The sequence below is a fragment of the Apostichopus japonicus genome, chromosome 20 (assembly GCF_037975245.1).
Source record: "Apostichopus japonicus isolate 1M-3 chromosome 20, ASM3797524v1, whole genome shotgun sequence".
Lineage (NCBI taxonomy): Eukaryota > Metazoa > Echinodermata > Holothuroidea > Aspidochirotida > Stichopodidae > Apostichopus > Apostichopus japonicus.
In genome coordinates, this window is record NC_092580.1 from 23,049,941 (window position 1) to 23,067,526 (window position 17,586).

The 17,586-nt window shown below is 37.1% G+C and overlaps 1 protein-coding gene across 2 annotated transcripts in view; it reads left to right on the forward strand.

The window, feature by feature from the left end:
* Positions 1–485: 485 nt before the first annotated feature.
* The window catches only part of LOC139962167 (E3 ubiquitin-protein ligase HUWE1-like), an 84,371-nt gene continuing 67,270 nt past the window's right edge, over positions 486–17,586 (forward strand). For both annotated transcript variants that reach the window (XM_071962127.1, XM_071962128.1), the window contains exons 1-9: positions 486–537; positions 9,218–9,300; positions 10,424–10,516; positions 11,013–11,219; positions 12,115–12,188; positions 13,058–13,199; positions 15,258–15,341; positions 16,209–16,256; positions 17,286–17,354. In XM_071962127.1, the coding sequence (XP_071818228.1) occupies positions 9,256–9,300; positions 10,424–10,516; positions 11,013–11,219; positions 12,115–12,188; positions 13,058–13,199; positions 15,258–15,341; positions 16,209–16,256; positions 17,286–17,354 (762 nt within the window). In that variant the 5' untranslated portion in view covers positions 486–537; positions 9,218–9,255. The remainder of the gene's footprint in view (positions 538–9,217; positions 9,301–10,423; positions 10,517–11,012; positions 11,220–12,114; positions 12,189–13,057; positions 13,200–15,257; positions 15,342–16,208; positions 16,257–17,285; positions 17,355–17,586) is intronic.

The following is a 17,586-nucleotide window of genomic DNA, read 5'->3' on the forward strand; positions in this document are numbered from 1 at the left end:
TAGTCACATTATACCTACAGTAAGCCGTTGTCCCATTTCTTTGTAGTTTGAAAATCCGTTCAAGGTGTTGCCCCTAAATGACATAAAAGAGTCCTTTGAATAATTCATTCACACTATAAGAATAACTGGGATTTTACTTCCATTTTTCATACATAACTGTAATATTGAGGCAACGCTAAATGGTACAGAAATTAAGCAACGACTACCTTGAATTAATTGCCTATGTAAGATAAACTTGGAACACAAATTGGTCTTCTCGAACTTTCATAATAAAGAAATAACTCTTACATAACTCCCAAATAGATTGTGACCTGCATATGTAGCTATTTTGGGTCATTGTCTGTTTATACCTTTATAAACGGTATGTACTATTTTCGCCAAGATCTGACTGTCAACGTGTGGGCCCCATCGATACTATCGTTTGCCCTCTATTTTCCTCACAATACTTTGTTGCAGACGAATGTTGGACATCCGGGAATTCGAATCAGAAATTTTTGCATATTCATTACTAATCATAGAAGATGGCGAACTCCACATGTAAGTCAAGTCATTGTCTTTTCTTTTATTAATGATTTCCCCTCTCTGGTGAATGTGCTCGGAAGAAGAAGCAAAACTGAATTTTAAGTTAACTCTTAAAGTTTCTGTCGGTGAAAGTTGCAATGCCTTTGTTCCAAATGTTGTTAAAAATCTTATGACTTTACGCAGGTGATGTTCCTTCTCGTAACCACTATTACTGGGAGTATGAGGACATAACGTAAAAATGCATTAGCAATTTGTGAGTGATTTTGCACAGTTCACTGTGTGAGGGATCAGATTCACGACATAATTCGAAAGGTCGTTTCCTTCACTCATTAAGCATCGACCAAACATTCAACTTCAAGTGTTAAGTAGTTGCAGGCTGCAACTGTTACGTCCTCAGATGTATGATAACTTGTAATCTTCAAAATGCAATATTTCTCAGATCTTCATCCTTTTGTAGATTAAAATGTTATGATTTTAGCCTTGGTTAGGGCCAGGGACAAATGTTGGTTGTTACGCTTGAGAATCCGAGTAGGCCTAGCACTGTAGAAGTTTAATTGAAACTTAATTAGTATTACCAAAAGTAGCACCACAATTCCATACCATTCTGAAATATTTCCATCGTTGACTGTAAATCAAAAGATTTCTTATTCACATTGCATATGTTTTATCCCGCCAATTTGCATAATGTAGCTGGATAGGCATAGCAAACCAACAATTCACATTGCTAAAAAGTAGCTGATGCTCAATGCTAATTGTGATAAGATACCTTGGTTGGCCAGAAATTCATCCTGGTTTCTGAAGTTGTAATCTTAAAGCTCATAAAAAACATATATACTTCTGATGATAAGTAAGCACTAAAAGTGATAGTCTGGTCTGAATAATGCAAACATGTGGCAAGTTCAGCTGTGATTAATTTAGAATATTTTATCTTGAGACTTATAATTGACAAGGAATAGTTTTTTTTTGCTGAACATAAAATTATTATGATCCCTTGAACTAAAATTTTAGACGATGAAATCACCGAAGGGTGTGCCATTTCTCTAGATACTTACATTGCAAGTGCATTTGGCTGCAAATGCGTATTCAAAACTAACAAAACTAAATCATGATACTCTACAGTAATTGCTTGATTGAATGGTGTTGTATCATCCATATTCAGTCATATATTGATGACTGGTGTTTGATTTTGAAGTTCCATACATCATTTTAATGATAAGAAATACAGTAGTGTGTCAGTTTCTTGTTTTACATGTGATATTGAATATTTTGTTATATAAAGTCTTTGGACTATCTGTCAGCAGCTTTAGCAATTTGTATCTCGAAAATCCTAACATCAATCAAGCTGTGTTCTGTTTTCCTCTGGACAGCCTTTGATCGAAATTTCAGGAAATGTTGAAGGTGTCATCTATTTTGTTTGGTGGTTTAGGATAAGTGTATTTCTTGCTAGTTCGCTGAGATTTTGACCAATAAAAAGTATTTTTTGTGGTCATGCCTTACCTATCCTGCTACTTGAGCCTAAGTTAGTGGGCTAGTAGTATTTAAAGAATGGTTTCTTCCAATGAGGCTTGTCAATCGGGAGGTTCCGGGTTCGAAACCCGACCGGGTCATAGTGAGGTGGGTTTCTTCATCCAAGAGCAATCTAAGTTTTTCCCATCTGAAATGACTTGCTAAATTGAAAAGATTTCAAATTTGCATTAAAGTGTTGAATTGGAAGCCACCCGACGTGTAAGTTGTAATCCATAAGCCCTTGCGGGTTTCTCCCACATTTGTGGTTGCTTAAGCGGCATAAAAATAACTGCTGATTGTTTATGATTATTATTTTAGAACTTGGACCACCATTCTGACATTAGGTACCCATGACTTTGTACTGGGTACCACTGAACTGATTGCCGTAATATTAAGTAGTAATATATTAACCTTGAAAGTTCCGGGGTGGTACCATTCATGGTCTAGTATCATCTTATACGCATTTTTCGATACAAGAAAGACTGGTTGGCAGGTCTGATGCAATACTGTACATAACTAGCGCAATTGGCTGCAAAATGATCAACATTGATTATAATTATGGCGATTATGTTTTAAACTCAGAGGGTAATGTTAGTGTTTTCTTACTACTGGTCAGTCAAATCCATTACATCCACCAGATTTAAATTACTACTAAGTAGGTTTGGAAACATTCTTGATATGTTCCTGTTAATGTTCAAACCTTGATAAGTGACTTTATAAGTTGGAAGGTTATAATATGAAAATAGAAGGAACCTAAGCTGTAGAAACAGAAAACAGAGATAGACTTGACAACTGTAATATGGTAGCACAGTAATTCCTATAAGAGTTAGATAGAGCAGCATACTGGGGAAACAACCACATTCACATACAGTACTAGATATCTGTAATTTAGACATGTGTCTTAGATTGGGAGGGTAATAGGAACAAAGGGAACTTGAAAACTAACTTTTCAACCAATAAGTGAGATATTATAGTATCAGGAGGGAGAGTAAGCTATTTATAAAGACAATCCGGTATGTTTTGAGGTTGCTTCTCTTACAAGCCTTTATAGAGCTGTATTGTATCTTTACATATTTTCATTGTTAAGTCACTGTAAACCAACTCAGCTTAAATACCTGTAGAAGGTTAAGTATTAATTAAATCTGATTGTAAAATTAGACAAAGTTTTGAACTTGGAAGTTCTGACTAGTGGAATGGCCCATTGTGACTTAATTAATTTGTAATTACACTGATTTGGTAACTAGTCTTGCTTGTGTGTCTAGAAAACAAGAGGCTGTTTGTGTTGTATGGCGGTTATGGCTGTGAGTTACACCCAAAGTTTGCAATCGTTATTGGTGCTTTTGTTTTCAATGTTTTAATTGATAACCTGTGAACGATACACTGGAAGCAAGCCACATTAATTGGAACAGAATATGTACAGTACAAGGCATACTGTAGTAACAAAGACAATCAAAGTTAGTGAGAATAGTAACATCCAGTAGAGAATCTTGTACAACATGTTAAGACACTTCCTTGTGTACTAGATGGTGTAAGTATCGGGAAAGTACACAAATTTATTGACGTTACGACTCCTTCCTGTTTGTAAATATATGGGAGTTCTGAAGCAGTTGTCTTTGAAGTGGAAAGATGCACACATGTTCTCTCAATATGAGTTAGGTATGTGGTGCATTCTCTCCTCTGGAAGCTGAAACATTCCACTTCCTGTTTGAGAATTTACTCATTCTGAAGATGAAGATGAAAAAAAGTAGTGATGAAGAAGCCATGTGGCAGTTGGAAGCATGGAATCAGCTACTGTACATGTTCCTTGTACAATACTACAGTATGGATGCTACGTATGAAACTTCCTTATTTAGTGTACTTGACGGTACTCTGCAGTCGGTACTGTAGAGTCTTACATACTCATTATTGGGTGTGTTTTTGTATGGTTGTCACCTTCAAGAATGTATTTCGGTAGCAGTCCTCATTCAGTTCCATCTTCCTCCAATAGATTCTGACTAAGGTAAACGTAACTAGTATGACTAAGGTGCCACTGTAAGGTATAACATAGATGCCAAGTGTTTTCTTAAATCTGCTGTTGGTGTGGTGAAACTGTTGGAATACGTGAAAGACTGTTCTGTGCTATAAACTGCTGTTAATGTTGCAGAAACAGTACATGTTCAAGGAGACAAACTATGTTACAGCCAATAATAATTGTGTTCTGATGTGATGATAATTTAGCAAAGTACAAATTTTACTTACTGTTGATGAGTATCTTGTTTGAATCATGAAGAAAAGAAACCTTGCAGTCATGCTAATGTGTGTGTACTATATACATGTACATGTTTGTTTGCGTACACAACTGCACATGTGATACCTTCATTTAAATAGGATGTCACAAGAAAGAGACTTGGACAATTAGATATCAAAGTTTGTCATTAATTGAAAAATGCAAATTTTGTTGCTGTAGGTGATCCTTTTAATTCAATACCAATGAAAAACAGCTGTTGAAGCATGTATATACATATCTCAATTAGGTATTGACCTTTTGAATACAGTAACATAGGTAGGGACCGTATGTACTGTCCTTGCACACATTCACAGTGTTAGATTCTCATAAGATGTCCCAACGTATTGCGTCATCAGTACCTCATCGTTTCTTCTGGCTACAGTCAACTGACACAGTCCTATGTTTTCTTTTACATTTTCCTCTAATGTTTTGTCATTAGCATGCAATGCTTTATAGTCCTGGTAGTCAAAGTGGGGGGTCTTGACCATTATTAGGGTCGCTCTGAATATTTATGAGGGTGGCCAAACAATTTGTGAGAAAAACAGCTGAAGTTCTCAACATTTATGGACAAAAAAGTGGAAAAAGTTTAAACATGAAGTACTTCAAAAGTTGCAAAAATATAACACTCTGTTGCAACTTTCAGTACTTAGCGTACTTAATCATGTAAGACCCCTCCCCCAAGCCATAACATATGCCATAGGCGGATGAAAGTGAAAATTCGGGTCGCGAAACAACAACATTTGTATACCAGGGACAAGTATACATCTGTTGTTCAGTTTGAAAAGATTATGTGGCTTTGAGAGACACTTAGTAGATTACAGTGTTAGACTGACACATTAAAGCGTCCTTTTTTGGTTCCTTGCTTTAGCAAAAGGAACCTATGCAGTCAGGTTGGCGTGTGTGTGTGTGTATGTATGTATGTATGTATGTATGTATGTGTGTGTGTGTGTGTGTGTGTGTGTCTGTGACACTTGCTTGGGTACGCTCTATCTCAATAAGGGAATGTTGGATTGAGGCCAAACTTGGACTATAGATCCGCCATATGGAGAAGGTGTGCCCTATTGTTTTTGGTGCCCACAAAGGTCACCAAAGGTCAGTTATGGTCCAAAAACCGAAAATATTAAAACTGCAATAACTCCCAGTGCCAATGTGCGACAAGATTGATATTTTGGGACAAGTTGTGAACTGGTTAGGGGAGCATTTTCAAACATAACGGTCATGTGATCCGAGGTCACCAAAGGTCAATTAATGATAAAAAACTAGTATTTTTGCGATAACTTGAGAACGAAATGTCTGTTAGGGTTGGGAGTTGCCTCAATGTGATCCAATTGTCGACCCGCATCTGGGTGACCCTTGACCTCAATTTGACCTCTGGTGACCTTTTCGTGTTTTTGGGATTTTTACAGTTTCGATGCTATTTTCAGATGTCAAAGGTACCTTCTGATCATAAATGTCAATAGGTTGACCCCGTGTGACCTTTATGTGCGAAGTTATATGGGGTCAAAGTTTTTCGGTCGGAGTTAGGATGGTTGTACAGACTTTTCGTTTTGTTTTTTGGAATCAAGAGATTAAACTACATCTGAAACCAAGGTCAAAAGGTCAAAGGTCACATTAGAAAAAATGTGCTTATTTTGGGAGGAAACGAGCAAAAAAGAAAATGTTTGGTTTTGATGCTAGATTTGGATATCAAAGGTACCTTCCGATCAAAAATGTCAATTGGTTGACACCCGTGTGACCTTCGTGTGCGAAGTTATACGAGGTCAAAGTTAATTTTCACACATTTAATGCAACAACTCCCAGTTCCAAGGTGTGACATGGTTGATATTTTTGGACAAGTTGCAAATGGTATAGGGGAATATTTTCAAACTTACCGGTCATGTGATCCGAGGTCACCAAAGGTCAATTAATGTCAAAAAACTAGTATTTTGGGGGTAGAAAATGGGCAAAGAAAAAAATGTTTGAATTTTTATAGTTTGATGCTCTAATTTAGGTCTCATCAATCAAAAATGTCAATAAGTTGACCCAAGGTGACCTTTGTATGTTAAGTTATATGAGGTCAAAGTTAATTTTCAGACATTTAGTGTAATAACTCCCAGTGCCAAGGTGTAACACAGTTGATATTTTGAGACAAGTTGCAAATGGTATAGGGGAATATTTTCAAACTTAATGGTCATGTGATCCGAGGTCACCAAAGGTCAATTATTGATAAAAAACTAGTATTTTTTGCGATAACTTGAGAACAAATTGTCCGTTAGGGTTGGGAGTTGCTTCAATGTAATCCAATTGTCGACCCGCATCTGGGTGACCCTTGACCTCAATTTGACCTCTGGTGACCTTTTCGTGTTTTGTGGATTTTTTACAGTTTCGATGCTATTTTCAGATGTCAAAGGTACCTTCTGATCATAAATGTCAATAGGTTGACCCCTGTGTGACCTTCGTGTGCGAAGTTATATGAGGTCAAAGTTAATTTTCAGACATTTAATGCAATAACTCCCAGTTCCAAGGTGTGACAAAATTGATATTTTTGGAGTAGTTGCAAATGGTATAGGGGAATATTTTCAAACTTAACGGTCATGTGATACAAGGTCACCAAAGGTCAATTAATGATAAAAAACTAGTATTTTTGCGATAACTTGAGAACAAATTGTCCGTTAGGGTTGGGAGTTGTTTCAATGAAGTCCAATTGTCGACCCGCATCTGGGTGACCCTTGACCTCAATTTGACCTCTGGTGACCTTATTAGTGTTTTGTGGATTTTTACAGTTTCGATGCTATTTTCAGATGTTAAAGGTAACTTCTGATCATAAATGTCAATGGGTTGACCCCCGTGTGACCTTCGTGTGCGAAGTTATATGAGGTCAAAGTTAATTTTCAGACATTTAATGCAATAACTCCCAGTTCCAAGGTGTGACAAGGTTAATATTTTTGGAGTAGTTGCAAATGGTATAGGGGAATATTTTCAAACTTAACGGTCATGTGATACAAGGTCACCAAAGGTCAATTAATGATAAAAAACTAGTATTTTTGCGATAACTTGAGAACAAATTGTCCGTTAGGGTTGGGAGTTGTTTCAATGAAGTCCAATTGTCGACCCGCATCTGGGTGACCCTTGACCTCAATTTGACCTCTGGTGACCTTTTCGTGTTTTGTGGATTTTTTACAGTTTCGATGCTATTTTCAGATGTCAAAGGTACCTTCTGATCATAAATGTCAATAGGTTGACCCCTGTGTGACCTTGGTGTGGGAAGTTATATGAGGTCAAAGTTAATTTTCAGACATTTAATGCAATAACTCCCAGTTCCAAGGTGTGACAAGGTTGATATTTTTGGAGTAGTTGCAAATGGTATAGAGGGATATTTTCAAACTTAACGGTTATGTGATACAAGGTCACCAAAGGTCAATTAATGATAAAAAACTAGTATTTTTGCGATAACTTGAGAACATATTGTCCGTTAGAGTTGGGAGTTGCTTCAATGAAGTCCAATTGTCGACCCGCATCTGGGTGACCCTTGACCTCAATTTGACCTCTGGTGACCTTTTCGTGTTTTGTGGATTTTTTACAGTTTCGATGCTATTTTCAGATGTCAAAGGTACCTTCTGATCATAAATGTCAATAGGTTGACCCCTGTGTGACCTTGGTGTGGGAAGTTATATGAGGTCAAAGTTAATTTTCAGACATTTAATGCAATAACTCCCAGTGCCAAGGTGTGACAAGGTTGATTTTTTTGGACAAGTTGCAAATGGTATAGGGGAATATTTTCAAACTTAACGGTCATGTGATCCAAGGTCACCAAAGGTCAGCTAATGTTAAAAAAGTAGTATTATGGGGGGAGAAAATGGGCAAAGAAAAAATGTTTGAATTTTTACAGTCATGCTCTATTTAGGTCTCACCGATCAAAAATGTCAATTGGTTGACCTCCGGGTGACCTTCAAAAGTTCAAAAGTCAATTTTTTGACATTTAATGCAATTAAATCTCAATGCCAAGGTGTGACATGGTTGATATTTTGGGACAAGTTGTGAATGGGGTGGTGGAACATTTTGAAACTTCAAGGTCATGTCATCTGAGGTCACCATTGTTATCATATCTGTTGACACGCTTGTAGGTCTCTTATATTTCTTACATTTTCGACGCCATATTTAGATCTCAAAAGTGCCTTTTGATATAAAATCTGATCACATTTACGGTGATCACAAAAGTGTTGGCTATAGTGTTGGTTACTTTATGGGAACATGTAGGACAATTACTTGGACTATTTCAGCCCAATCTTGCTTGATAATATGATGTGTATTGTCATATACCCCAAGCAAGGAACCACAGTGCCCTTGGGCTCTTGTTTTTAAGTGTAGTGATATAAAGGAGGATTAGTGTCACCATGCTAATAGATAGCAATCAGCTACTGTAAGGTACTTGATAGTGCTCAATGACAGTTGTCTATGCACATGTACTGTTGTAGACTCAATGTTTTGCAGTAAATTTTAATCCAAAGTCCCATTGTGCATTTGATGATCTAAAGATTCTTTTGTGGTACTATTGTGTAGTAAAACTCACACAATCAGCTACTTGTTTGCCGAAATTTGTGCACATAGGCAGAAATTGAGCAAACGAAAAATTAAAAGACCACTGTAACTCTGTTTTTGAAAGTAAAACAGCAGCTAAAAACTGGGAAATGATTTATAAATAAATCTGAAAGGTCACAAGAATATTCTTAATGATTTAATCAAACCAGTGATTTCAGGACTGCAAGTCTTGTTCTCAGTGTCTGGTTTGAATGTAAGCAATATAACTGTTTTGGGCCCAAACGAGGTGTGGGAAATATTATATTGCAAAAACAAGCAGCTACTTGTAACTATGGAGAACCATGAATGGGGCAATATCGTCTTTTTCCTTATCAAAATTTTTTGTTTGTGTATTGCTTCCTTTAGTACAAATAGTGAAGAAACAACTTGATTAGACACCAAGTATGAAGATTGATCGCAGTAAACTGAAGAAGACCTCTTCTGATGTGGTAAGTTCGTAGAACATTTTTATGTTAGGTCAAGGGTAACAGCTGAATATCTGTTTTCGTAGAAAGACAAATAGCCTTTAATCAGTCACTTGGGGCTTTTGACTGGAAAGTATAAAGTGGGTTTGTTGGAACTTCATAAGTTATTGTGAGTTTTGAACCAGAAAGCATCATTTACTGATGCAAGTTTAATAATGTACAGAATCTATATAGTTAGAATCACTAATGTCTTTAATGGTTAATAGAAGTCTTAATACAAGTACATACCCTTCATCATAAAGCACACCTACATTTTCTAGAGTATATAGTATAGTACATACAGTATCTAAGAAAATGTGAATGTTTCAATCTGGCAAGCAAAAGATGGCCAGAGTCGTAAATCACTTCTTGACTCAAAGCCATTAATGATTCATAGCACCATAAGTCACCATTGCAGTGGTAATTTACACAGTAACTATGAAGGTTCTCAGAGACTATGTCAAAGCTCTTAACACTGAAATGTTTCAATCTGTCTCTTTTTGCAAAAAGCGATTAGGATATGTGCGATAAAGTGTCTTCATTTATACATGTTGTTTTTATGACGGTGGAATGGATGTTGGCTACACAAGACTTTTCAGCTTACAGTATATGAAAGTGATGAAAAGAAAGATTGAAGTCATAGGAATTATTATTTTCTCTTCAAACTCAACTTCATGATAGTCAGCTGTATTCTTTGTTGAGTGTGGTATACTGAAGGAATTTATCTTTCTTCCCTTCTGTCACCCCCTCTTCCCTTCTGTCTGCCTCTTCTTCCCTTCTGTCTGCCTCTTCTTCCCTTCTGTCTGCCTCTCCTTCCCTTCTGTCTCTCCTTCCCTTCTGTCACTCCTTCCCTTCTGTCACCCCTCTTCCCTTCTGTCACCCCTTCTTCCCATCTGTCACCCCTCTTACCTTCTGTCTGTGCCTCCTTCCCTTCTGTCACCCCTTCTCCCCTTCTGTCACCCCTTCTCCCCTTCAGTCACCCCTTCTTCCCTTCTGTCTGCCCCTTCTTCTCTTCTGTCTGCCCCTTCTTTTACAGTACCTACTGTAGGTAAATGTTTTTTACTGATAATGTTAATTTAACTTATTTTGTGTTAAATTTTGCATCCAGTCTGCTGATTGTCAGGACTTGATCGAGAGACTGAAAACATGTCCAGACCTCCTGTCGGAGCTGAAACAGATCAAAACCTGGAACTACGGCAAGGTATGTGATTGTAATCTATTGCCTCTTTCTTCCTCTCCACTCACAACAAAACACACCCACACACACACATACCCATTGGAAACTAAATGTTTGAATAAACATTGCATATTTGTATGAGTCACATTAATTTGCATTACAAATTTCAAAATCTTTCACCCAAGACATGATTTATGCTGTTATCGGTAGTAATATTCCACATTTGAGATGGCCTGCCTTAGATTTTAAAGAGAGGCACAATAATTATGTACAGTTCCCATGTACATTAGTAATATACAGTACCCTTCTACTGATGTACTCTTCTGTACATGTTGTAAAAGCACTGCAATGTTTCATTACCTTATGTCACATGTACACTTTATCTAATTATGCACCATGATTATGAATACACTCATTACTGTAAGTAGTGATACATTGTTAGTCTGATGGATATGAACTTTGAGTGTGCCATAAGCAGTCATATTTAAACCTCTTCTTCTTCTTTCCCTTTGTCCATCAGAGTGAACTCTACCAATGGGTTGATGTCTTGGATAAGTTTGACTCTATTTTGGAGCAGGCTGCCCACACCCCTCCTGACCACAGTTGGCACCTGACATGTGACAGATTAGAGAACAAACATCTACAGGAACTGGTCCATTCAGTGCTGACTTTCACTGCCCTTCTAGTGGAGCATAGCTTCTCAAGGCATCTTTACAATTCTGTGGAGGTTTGTATTTTCTTAAATTGTAACATTTCCTGTTTGTGACAGCGGTGTGAACCCACGACAAGGAAGAATGGATTTTACAAAATAAGTGTCATTTGTTTTTGATATGTCAGCAAAATAAGAGGGGGAAAAAAAACAGGAACATTGACAATTTGTTAAATAACTGTAAAGGGGGAAATACACGATCTATTTGTTGGATCTGTATGAAGTAAATTATAGTTAGTATGACTTCCAGGTAAGTTGTTGTGATGTAAATGTCAAACCTCGGGAGTGAACGTGAAGAGATCTTGATGACAATTTGTGAAAGCAGTAACCTAGAGTGGAGTCAGGAGGCGCAGCACAGTTGTTACTTGGCACTATGGCAGATATTACGGGCAAACGTTTGGGATTGATGTCAGCAAACGTGAAGGGCACCACAGCAATTTGGCATGCAGAGAATATTCTAGCAGGTTTAGAGAATAGCTAAATGGCCAGATTGATACACGATGAATAGATAGCAGATTATGCGCACAGAAACCTCGTTTTCATTTTTTTTATGATGCAAAAATTCATAAACCTCTCAGTCGCTATACGTAGTGCCGGCTCTAAATTATTATTCCCTGATATAATAGAACTTTAAAATAAAATAAAGCTGTTAGCCAACTGCTTATCCAGTAGAGAGCCTGTGTAAGAGAATGTGTAAAAGTAAGTTGGCCTGAAGTTTCGATCCTAGCAGGATCTTCTTCAGAGGCTAAATGACAAATCAATGATAATAGAACTTTGTCAGTGTAAGTAGTGGCCTGCAATATGCAGCACCCATAGCCAACCAATAGGAAATCCTGTGTGTCTACTTTCGGTAATCGATACCCACATCTTTGACTGTTGGGTCTTACAGGTTATTATTCTGTTTTTTTTTTAGCACCTTACATCATTGCTGGCTTCTTCAAATCTCAACACAGTTCTTGCTGTTCTAAATCTGGTTTATGTCTTCAGGTAAGCGATACACTATGAGAATCTTTTTAAGTTTTCCTTTGGATTCAGATGGTTGTGCTCTTAATAATACTCTTTCCGTTCTGAAACCTAAATTTAATACTTGCATTTTAGATTTTTATCGACCATCGATCATCATCCGTGGATTCCCAAAATACTTGTAGTCTTCTCTGGCGCTTTCAGATGATCACCAAAATAGCAAAGTATATGATCTCCTTTAAGAGTTGACAGTATTATTCAACTACACTGTGAAACTTTGTTGAACACAACTCGCCTCCAGCCCCAGATAAGTGTATCTGACTTAACCCTTGACCTTTTTGTAGGTACTGTATATCTGTCATAAGGATCATATAGTACTAAAGACAAAAAGAAAAATGAATTAAAGATGTTCTACCCTATCTTTCATTCCATCTAGAATATCATAGTGAAGTATAAAAGTATTGGGCAAGTTTGTTTTGTGTTCAGAAAAGTAAAATGCCCTAACAGCGTTCCTTTTGCCATATCAGTACCTAGGAGAACCCTCTGGAAGAGTTGGTCATCTTGAATAGATTGTTTTTTCTTGTTTTTTTTTCTTGTATTTTCTTTGTTATTGGTAAAATTTGTCTTGTAAAATAGACACTCATCTGCAGACCTTGTGTTTCAGAACTTTACATGAAAACAAAATCAACTTTGAAATTGGAGAGAATTTCTGCTGTGTTAGACTCAAAATGGTTTTCATCGTGCTAGAATGGGATTCAGGCCAGAGATTTCTAGCCAAAAACTTTCTTTTCTCCTTTCAAATATGTATATAAGTTTTGCCATCAGCTTTCTATTTTCATGTACTTCTGTAGAATGTTGATTCTCATTTGTTTATTGGCTCATTCTGTTTTCAGTAAGAGGTCCAATTTTCTGATCAAATTGTCCCCAAGCAAGAGACAGGAGTTGTTTCAGGCGCTCACGTACCTAGCAGAGAGCTGGGGCGGTAAAGACAATGGATTTGGATTGGCAGCTTGCTGTCACGTTGGAGAGAAAGAGGTAAAGCTGAGAAACTAACTGTTAAATGGATTTCCCGTTGGCCAAAGTTGATTGCTTCGAGAAATTGTTCCAAATTTCCTGGAAACTTTAGGCAAAAATTTGGTATCACAAGGAAATTCACTTTTCAAATATTTTGTGATACTTTGTTAAAAGGATTGTCTGGTGGCCCAAAGAAGTTACCTTAAAAAATAGTAAATAATTTTCCAAACATGTTGTCAAAGTAGGAGAACGCTAATGTTGCGTTTGACAGAGAAACGATTTTTTAATCGTTATGGATAGACATTTCAAATATGATTTGAACAGTACAATACGTGACGTCAGCTCTGCCATAGCAGATTGCGTCATAACCCACCCTCCGCACAGTACCTATACGGTAATCACAACAAAAACAGCGTTTGTATACAGATAAATTTCTTCCTTAATTTCCGGTGAAATTTCTTAAAAATTAGATATGTTTTCAAAAACTCCTTAAGCCGCCATTTACTTGATCGGTGGTTCCGTGGTCTTTGTGTAACACAAGGTAAATTTTAACAGCAGACTCTGAGTTGTTCAGGCTATACATCGCGCTATCCAGCTCCAACGCGAAAAATGTTCGCATGTAGGCTATACTCAAACGTTGACAATCGGACAGTTCTGCGAAGCCTAAGCTTCTCAGTGCTACATTCTGCACTGACAACGATTCGATCAATTTCTTCAATAATTTCCGGTGAAATTTCTTATAAATTAGATATCATTTAAAAAACTCCTTAAGCCGCCATATATGTAGTAGATCGGTGGTTTTGTGGTCTTTGTGTAACACAAGATAAATTTTAACAGCAGGCTCTTTGTTGTTTATACATCGCGGTAATCCAGCTCCATCGCGAAGAATGTTCGCGTGTATAGGGTACTCGAACGTTTACAATCAGACAGTTCTGCGATGACATCGATTCCGCCAAGTTCCATCTTTCGGTTTAACGAATACTTTACAAGTTTCCTTTTACTGTTAATTTGATCCGTGAATTTTATTTCAGCGATTTCGAAGAACAGTTAATGAACTGTGGTTTGAGTGTGAGTGTACTATGTGTAACGCTATACAAGTAGGCCTACACCAACTGAGCATCGTAGTATATACGTTCGCGAGTATGTACGTTATATATATGAGGCAATCCAATGTGCTTACACGTGAGTTTATTTGCTGCGGAATTGGGAGTGCTAACTTCAAGTCGCCTGTTTTGCCTATCTGCAAGCACTACGTCAATCACCATATTGAAGCGTTCGAACAAACGGTACTTTTGGTGAGAAACTGGTGAATTTGAAAACCAGATTTCTACAAGAAGAAAACGTCGAATGGGGACAATTTTTACATGGTTAGAAAGAGAAAAATAATAACTACAAGGACAATGTATCAAAATCTTCCACCAGACAATTCCTTTAATGCATCTGGCAACAGAAGAATGGACGATGTCATTGGGCAATTCAGCTGAAAATGTCTTTGTTTTTCTTTTTTATAATTTGTCAGTCATTTATCAACAGAGGAAAATACAGTTTCTACAAAAGAGTACAGAGAACTTTGACAGTTAAACAAACATTACACATGTATTAGATGTCAAGGATAAATCAACTAGAAAATGACAATAGCCTTGTGAAGTGAAGCTTGTGAAAAGCATTTGCCCATTAACATCACAGACCACCTAACTATGATCCAACTTCCTGGTGTAGTTGAAGGTTTTGCTAGTCAAAATAGGTTATATTCAATCAACCGTATCTCAAGTCAGGGGCAAGATATTTGTGACTGGGTTATCAACTAGCAGTATGGGATAGTTTCTCTTGAATATAAGTTTCCACATTGTTTTGTCACTTTAAAGTAATTGTGAAGCTTCTTTTGTTCTATTTGATTCCTGAAGTCACAGCTTCAGGTCATCTTTTTGAAGCCAAGAATATTTTGCTCTTTGCAGGATTGGGTCAGTTTTTTATTCATGACTTGGTTAAGTACATAATTGTAAACTTGATTGAAATAGAGAAAGTTTGTGAGTTGTTATTAATGCAAAATGTTACTGTTTTTTCTCATTCTCGTTCCAGACCATCCCAGAGAGTGCTACCACTCTTCACTTTGAATTTTATCATGAAAACCAACCACCAGTTGAAGCAAAACTTACAAAACAGGTAAAGCTTTTTCAGACGAAACCTCACAACCTTCGATCAACTCTAGTCGAGAAGCTTGCCATCTTTTCTATCTTGTTTAGTTTTGTACGAAGTTGGGAGTTTCTTAACAGGTTACTGTGACTAAGAATTTCATACAGTCTCTCGTCTGAGGAGGAGAGGAGGTGGTGGGAGAGGGAGTTTTAAAAGTCTTATTAGCCAGTGGCGTGAACAAACGACAACCCCATCCTGCTAACAGTAGCCATATATATTAAATATTTATCCAGTGACCTTTCTGCAGCATGCCTTTTACACTTTTGCATGTATGGATTCATTTTACATCGTACCATGCTCTTAAATAAAAGTATTCCTTTAGTTTAGAGACTCAATATATGAGGGTGATTATATTATGTAAAGAAGCTAGTGTATTTACTCTTATTAGAATTGAGACAGACATAAATACCTTCTCTGATCATCACAGACAACTGATATTTGTCCTAAAGAGGGTTACCTCATCTCATTCTGTGTCTGATAATAATAATAATAATAATACATAATTTTTATATAGCGCCTAACAAACTATGAAAATAATTCTCGTGGCGCTTAACTATAGTTACAACATACACGTTTTGGTAAAAAGATAGGTCTTGAGAACCGATGGTAGGTTGCATTCAATGAATATTGTCACAACCAAGTACTTCTTTACATTAATTTAAAATTTAAATAGAGACTGTAAAGGATGATTGATTTCTTGCAAAATGAACACTGCACAGTGCCTTGGAAGTAGACCTTAATGTATCAATGTTTCATTATAGAGTAAGATGTTTTTCTCATTCTGATTTTGCTGGTAGTTGTTTTAATTGTGTTGTAACCCCTGACTCTCTCCTACAGAATTCTGCCCAAGCACTCACCATCGTTCACATGGAAGATGTAGATACGGTAAGTGGACGTGTTTCTTCCTGTGACCGTGAGTCACTAAAAGCTACTGTTTATGGCAAACAACTAACAGGTCTACAGTGTGCTATCAACCAGTTTATCCGAAAGTATTTATCCTGAAGACCAATTTTAGTTTTGTTTCCTTGAGCAGTAAAGAGATTGATATTTCATGTCAAAGTTGATCTTTCATCTAGAGCATTCTAATTGCTGCGGTGTCACACATTTAAGGACTTAGATTAGATGATTGGGATATAAAGTTTGTCTAAGTGAGTACATCTCTATTTTCACTCAAGCATTAAGGAATTCTCAAGTACTTAAAACTTACAAAAGAAGGAAGAAGGGTTGTGGTGTTTGGAGGAGGGGGGGGGGGGAGAGGGGGTGGAGTGATACCAGCAGATGAGATTCACATAGTCATTAGTCTATCTTCTGGTTCTGTCGTCATTACATCGCGTAGTAACCTCTGATACCGCACAGTGGCTAACCAATCTTAGTATGGTGTCAAGGACGACCCTGGACAGTTAATTACAAACCCGAGGGTGAGCATGTTTGTAGGTTAATATTGATCAGGCACCTCGTCAGGTTGAAAAAATTGTATTACAATTTAACAGTTTTGTGTTTTGTCAAATTAAATCTTGGGCTTGTTTGTGGCGTCAATATTATTGGGTTACCTAATTTCTCGTAATACTAACATGGTTAGCTAATTCGGTCAGTGTTACATGGTTATCTTATTCTCATCAGTGTTACTTGGTTAGCTAGTTCTCGTCAGTGTAACATTGTTAGCTAATACTCGTAATAGTAACACGTTCATCTTAAATCTGTTTGGACAAATTCGAAAAGAAATTCTGAATTAGAGGCAGTGGTGTATTCCCTTTTGTGCTATTGAATAGGTTGGTGTGATCAATACTCGGTGTTAAGTATCTCTACAATAGAAGATTGGTGATGAACGGTGAAGATTGGTGATGATAGTGAAGACCGGCAGGGACTAATGAGTTCTCTTTTTCTTTGTTTCTATCTCTTTGTTTTGTCGTACAGCTTCACAAAGACTGTGCTACCATCATGGAGAGGCTGGTTATCAAGTACAGCATCCCCAAGGAAAAACAGGTTTGCAACTGTTCGAATGTTCTTGCCACCTTAGGTTGTGTGTAATTAATCTGCAGTCTTCAATAAGAGGAATTTAATTCTCAGTGTAGTAACTTGTATAAGATGTAGCAGTCCTTACAATTGTCAACATGATTACATTTTCAAATGGGGCTTTTACAGTAGACAGACAATATGGGAATTTAAAACCTATTATCCAGATTTACCAAAGCACGTTTTATTTAATATTGAGCTC